This window comes from Buceros rhinoceros, unplaced genomic scaffold, assembly GCF_000710305.1.
Source record: "Buceros rhinoceros silvestris isolate BGI_N320 unplaced genomic scaffold, ASM71030v1 scaffold34771, whole genome shotgun sequence".
Classification (NCBI taxonomy): Eukaryota; Metazoa; Chordata; class Aves; order Bucerotiformes; family Bucerotidae; genus Buceros; species Buceros rhinoceros.
The window spans coordinates 5,270-11,045 of NW_010396733.1; the positions used below are offsets into that span (position 1 = coordinate 5,270).

The 5,776-nt window shown below is 52.1% G+C and overlaps 2 protein-coding genes across 2 annotated transcripts in view; both read right to left on the bottom strand.

The window, feature by feature from the left end:
* The window catches only part of LOC104502063 (proactivator polypeptide-like), a gene marked incomplete at its 3' end in the record, with an annotated part of 6,314 nt that extends 5,148 nt beyond the window's left edge, over positions 1 to 1,166 (bottom strand). The window contains exon 1 of the mRNA XM_010145977.1: positions 1,106 to 1,166. Within this exon, the coding sequence (XP_010144279.1) occupies positions 1,106 to 1,166 (61 nt within the window). The remainder of the gene's footprint in view (positions 1 to 1,105) is intronic.
* A 2,476-nt stretch (positions 1,167 to 3,642) lies between these two features.
* PSAP (prosaposin) overlaps positions 3,643 to 5,776 on the bottom strand; it is a gene marked incomplete at its 5' end in the record, with an annotated part of 12,213 nt that continues 10,079 nt past the window's right edge. Inside the window, 3 exons of the mRNA XM_010145978.1 lie at positions 3,643 to 4,010; positions 4,587 to 4,694; positions 5,228 to 5,308. Of these exons, the coding sequence (XP_010144280.1) occupies positions 3,975 to 4,010; positions 4,587 to 4,694; positions 5,228 to 5,308 (225 nt within the window). The remainder of the gene's footprint in view (positions 4,011 to 4,586; positions 4,695 to 5,227; positions 5,309 to 5,776) is intronic.

A 5,776-nucleotide genomic window follows, 5' to 3' on the forward strand; every position in this document is an offset into this window, starting at 1 on the left:
CCAGCAAGAAAATCCTTCTCCAAGGCTTGCAGAGGCCCCTGGTCCCACAGTCCCATCAGCCGCCCCACACTGGGCGGCCGAGCTGCCGCTGGCCTGTAGGGCAGGCATTGCCCAAAGGATGGACGTGCTGAGCCTGGGTGAACTTTCCTGCTCTGCCTGTTGCCGGCTGGAAGACATCAGCACGTCCCTCCCCATCGCCAGGCCACCCGTGCGCAGTTACAACTCCTCCACCACAAAGCCAGCGCCTGGGCAGGTCACATCGGAGTCCAGGGGGCTGAGACTGCGGTAATTCAGGTGCAAAAATGGATCTTCCTTCCGAAAGGCTGGGGGTTGGTTTTTTCATCTACAACAGCAGGGCTCCACGGCTCCCCCAGGGAAATGTCCCCCGGAATAAGTGATTTCCCCTCAAGGGAGGACCAGGAGTCGGGAACAGGCTCTTCCCCCTTTGTTTCCGGGGGCTGGGTGGGCGATGAGCCAGGTACCACTTTCTCACTGTCGGAGGGATGCTGAGGGGGCAGCAGCATCAGCTCGTCCGCAGGAGGATTTGCTCGCAGGTACACAAAGGGTCTCCAAAGGTGCACAGGGCTGCAGCCTGGCAGCCCATCACCCCAGCCAGAGCCCAGCAAGCCAGAGCAGAGGAGGCTTCCTGCCTCTGCACCTCAGAGTAGGCCCACAGGGAAAAGGTGGCACCAAGGTCACGCGGTCATGCAAGGACAAAGTGGTTTCCCCCAGACTGCACGTACACAACCAGGTCCCAGCACCAAGGGACAAAGCAGCCCTCACCCCCACCAGTGCTGCAATGTCCCTCCCTCCTTCCGTACACTGGCAAATGCCCGGCTCCGTTCGAGTCCCTGCAGGAGGGAGCAAACCCTCTCCTGCCCTAGCATCATCCTCAAGGGCAGAAGCCACAACGCTCACATCCAGGTGGGCAAGAGGCAAAGCAGCCAGTGGTGCCACCTGCCCCAGCTCTCCTCTGGCCTAACTCCACCACCACAGAGGTGAGAAAGCAGCACGCTATGGAGTTTGAACACTAGGGCTGGGAGTTCTGGGGTTCAGAGGGGTTTTCTGGGCTCTCCTCAAGTCCTACCCCCAGGCCTGGCCTTACCTCGGTAGCAGCCCAGGCACACGGAAAGGATCAGCACCCAGCCACTCCATTTGCTCTCCATGCCGTTCCTAAGCTAGTCCTCAGTGGCTGGCTCCTCTCCTGTGCTGCTCCCAGACTGAGGAATCTTGGATGGGTTGGGAGCAGTGAGAACCCACACCCACACACAGCAATTACCACACCCCTCTACAGGCCTTGATTATAACCTCATCACCAGCCTGCAAATGGAGGGACGGACCAGAGCCAGGCAGGTAGTCCCAGAACCTGCTACTCAGCGCTAACCTCCCCACTCCTGGCTGAGAAGGGTGGGCATAGCAGAGGAAAAACTGTCCTAGGGCCGTGTCATACAGCCGCCTTCTGTGCTCTTCAGCGAGGAGAGCATCACCCCTTACCAGAAAGGTCAGCAGCGCAGGTACCAAAGACCAGTAAACAGAGGACAAGTGAATTCGCAGCATAGTTAGGAGCCGCCAAACTGTTGGCTTCACGCATCTAAAAGACATTGATTTAATTCAAAAACAAAGCAGGGAGGAAAGACCAGAGGAAAGCCACGTTAACAGCAGGTCAGCACTGAGGCCTGCTATCGAGCAGCTTGAGCAAGAGCTGCCGCCAGCCCACGCAAGGCAGAGGAATTGCGACACGCGGCTGTTGCCCCACACCAGGCGTTGGTTCATCCAGGGGAGAGCATGGCAGTGGCAATCCCTGGGCAGCCTCCTTCACTGAGCCAAGGCTTGATGGGACACGCAAGGCGAGGCCACTGCAATGAGAGCCCGAACCCTGCCGCTGAGCCCTGGATGTTCTCGGACGCGCATTCTCCTGGCTCTGCAGCAAAGGGGAAGCGAACCTGATCCTTTGGCAACTGGCACACAACAAGGAAATGAAAACACGCAAGCTTACTGGTTTACAGACTTTTTATTGTTCATTAAGGAAGCTTTTGTGCAAAAAAAAAAATCAAGACAATGTTCTTTAGAAAGCAACTGCACATGTCCCCCCCAGCATGACTCAAGCGGGTCAGGTGCCACAGTCCACAGGAAGGGAGAAAACTAAAGACACTCCCAGCGCGAGCACAGGATTTCCCCTGGTTCCCCATGGCCAACAGGTCACCAGCACAAATCCTTCACTACTAAAACCACCAGAAAAATCAAAATCTTGCCAACCTTTAAGAGCAAGTGTCAGTCCATCCCACCTCCCCCCCAAAATATTAATGTTATGAGAACACCGTCCAGTTTAAAAGATCCAATACCACCCTACGCGCCCTTGTGTAATACAACTGGTACCTCCAGGGCAGCGATGCTCAAGGGAGCCCATTTTCTACCTGGTGCATCTACCCCACCTGGGATCCACTGCTGGAACCACCGCACAAGCCTCCAAAGACAGAAACCTGCCGGTATTTCACATCTTTAGGGGGTAACTGCATTTCTTTTTTTGAAAGCCATGAGCGCTTCAGCGTTCTGCACAAATGCAAACACTAATAGCTGGTAGAAGATGCAAGATCTGTCTCAAACCACATCAGCCTGATTCTCATTTGAGGGCCCTACACCTCAGGGCCTGACTTGTCTGCAGGGCAGCAGCCGGCCTTGAGAGGCTTCTGTTTGGAAGCTCGGGCCGTTCCAGCGGGATGCCGCAGAGGCGGGAAAGGCAGGTTGTCGGGTGTGCCAGCAGAGCTGCCAAACGCCTCCTGCAGTGCTCTTACCATCAGCCATCTCCGCTTGCTATGTGCTTCCCAACAGAAATGGGAACTCTGGGTAAAAATTTAGACTTCAAACTACTCAGAAGAGTCAGTGAGAACGGGCGGCAGCAGTGGAAATGGCCCGCGAGCCTCACAGCACCTCTGAGGTTTTAGAAAACTTAAATACGCTATGAGAGAAAAACAGACCAAGGAACAAACTGGCAGTTTACAATAAAAAAAACATTTCTCCACACGTTCTGCCCTCCGTGCTGAACTCATTGACTTACACATGGACCCTGCTGACTTCTCCCCCCTCCCCGTCTTCTACCGACCCAGCTCGCTCCACCTCCTTGGCACCCAGCTGGCTGCATGTAGGAACCTGCCGCACTAAGCAGAATTGAGCAACTAGGACAAGAAAAAAGGGAGCCGTTCCTGAAGTATGTCAGCATGCTTCAAAAGCCTGAAATCCCACCCCACAGGGCTTGACAGCAGAACACCCATGCTGAGACCCAGCAGCCCAAGGAAATAAAAAGGACGTGATCAGAGGTTGAGGGAGGGTTCTCTTAGCGACGGTAACACCACAAGCCAGAAGTGTGGTCACTCAAATGCAAAAGCGTGATCACTCAAACGCATCTTTTTTAGGTACCAGTCACTTTGCGAGTTAGCTGGGCACACACCGAGTCCCCGCCTCTGCGCCTGCAGAGCTTTGAAAATGCCAGCCAAAGGGATGCCGGATTCAACATGACCCACCCCTTCGAGTTCCTCTACAGCCACACAGAAAATGAGTATTCCAGCCCAATGTTAAAAATGCAAAGCACGTCGTCTTCCCAACGCTGACTACGGGGAGACCTTGGAAAGTTTAGTCGCTATCTTAAGTTAAATGATCATAGTCTCGTTTCATTTCACCTTCTCTGCCATTCTTCCCAGCACCTAAAAAAACACTTCAGCCTACCAATTAAAAAACTACACCACACTATTTTTAGGAGCATAATGAATTAAACTGTACAATCAGAAGTATCTTTAAGTCAACAATGAAGATCTGATCCTCCAACAGCAGCACTGCTACAGAAGAGTTACAATAAAGGAACTTGAAGGTCAAATTGTTAATGAGGCGGAGAGGAGGGACATTTGCGATACAGCTCTCCGCCAACCTTGGCCCACACTTTCAAGAGCCATGGCAAACTTCCCGATCTGGAAATTCTTCTTCTAATTCCACACATGACGCTTGCAGTGATCAACAGCCTGAAGGGAAAGAAATGGTCTATGTGAGTGGAAAAAAGCCCGTTTGCAAACAAGTGGCATCTATGCATACATACGATTCAACGTTTGCCTTCCGAGCAAAGACCTTTGGAACAGATCTGTTTTTCTTAAAATAGGTGATTCCAGAGAGGACTAGAATAAATAACATCTTTGTCCCCACCCAGAAGCTTCAGGAAAGAATGCCGATGGCCCTTATCTGTTAAGGCCTGGCAAAGAAGGCATCAGCCCACAGCAACACTGGAAGCCAATTTTTAGAGCCTGGTGAGAGTATGTGAAATAGTCTGTTGGCTGCGGGGACACACGCTAAATCCAAAGGTCACATCGTACCGTAGATCTGAAATGCCAGCAGACGGGGGGGATAGGAAATGGTCTACTTTAGGGAAGCTAAGGGCTGTGGAAGACCCTCTACCCAAACTCAACCACCTCTAGCTACTACTCTTTTGCTTCCTGAAACTGGAATTCATCTGCTTGAAAGGGTGGTATAGAAGCTGGAAAAGTGTTTATAAGGAGTTATCAAAGAGCAATAGGGAACTTGAGGCAGAATCCTGCTTCACGTACGTTGCACTGAGCAGCGGTCTCCATGTTCTTGCACCAGTAACCTGGACCCCAGACACAAGCATCATCCCCCAGCAGAGGCTGTTTAGCTGACTCACAGACTCCGAGTTTCTGTGAAAAGAACAGCAGCAGTCAGCATTGTTTTATCTGCACCAAGAGATCTCAACTTCAGCCCTACCCCAGTCTGAGCTTCCACCTGAGCAAGCGTGGAAACACCACTGAGGGAGCTTCAGGAGCTCCCACAGGACCACGCTCAACTGACAATTCACACTGAGTCACACTCACAGCTGACCAAGGAAGAATTAAGTTGCCATAACTGCTTCTTCATATGAAGTTTCAAGAAATAGAGCTTTCTCAAGAAATGTTCTTTGACTTCCTCTCAATCAGGGCACACTACACACCTTGTTACTGAACCAAAAACAACTGGCAGCTCCTTCCTTCCCTCCTCCTCTGCAGAAGGCTGGCAGTCAGACAGCTGTCCATTCAGTGAGGCCCAGGCCTGGCACAACCGCACTTGTTCCAAGCATTCAGTGTGCTGATTTTTATTCCAGCAGAGTTTCTGCACACTGGGCACTCAAAGGCATACGGAGTAGCAGGCAGGACTGTCACAGCCCAGGCTCAAAAGAACTAAACACAATACTCACAGTGCAAACAAAAGTGGGATCCATCATCTCTGCCAGGAGTTGCACAACCACAGGTTCATACTGTTCCACAAACTGAACACACTGGAACAAAACACAGGTCGAGAGTGTCTCCTGTTAAAGCCTTGGAAAGGGGAGGAAGATGTGGTCTTCAGCAGGCAGGCCTATACACTACTCCAAACTGATAAACCAGAGGCTTGAGCTCTAGGGATCAAAAAGGACTCAGCACCTCACTGATCACACAGCTACACCATTTTTTGCTAGCTCATCCCTGCCTGCTGCTGTCTGCAGACAGGTTAGGATGAGAAAGGGATCAGAAGGAAAGGAAACAAGCGGGACAGACTTTGGGAACAGAACCAGGCAGGACACGGTTTGATTTGCCAAGCTTAGTCTAACTGTGGAGATCACTGCTGTCTCGGAAGCAAAGCACGCAAACGAGCTGGAGACAAACATCCTGAGCAGGAGGGCAGCGACGCAGTAACGACTCTGCAGCACTTTTCACCGGAGCAGCTCCTGCTCCCTTCAGAGCCGGCAGCAGCAGGGAAGCGTCCC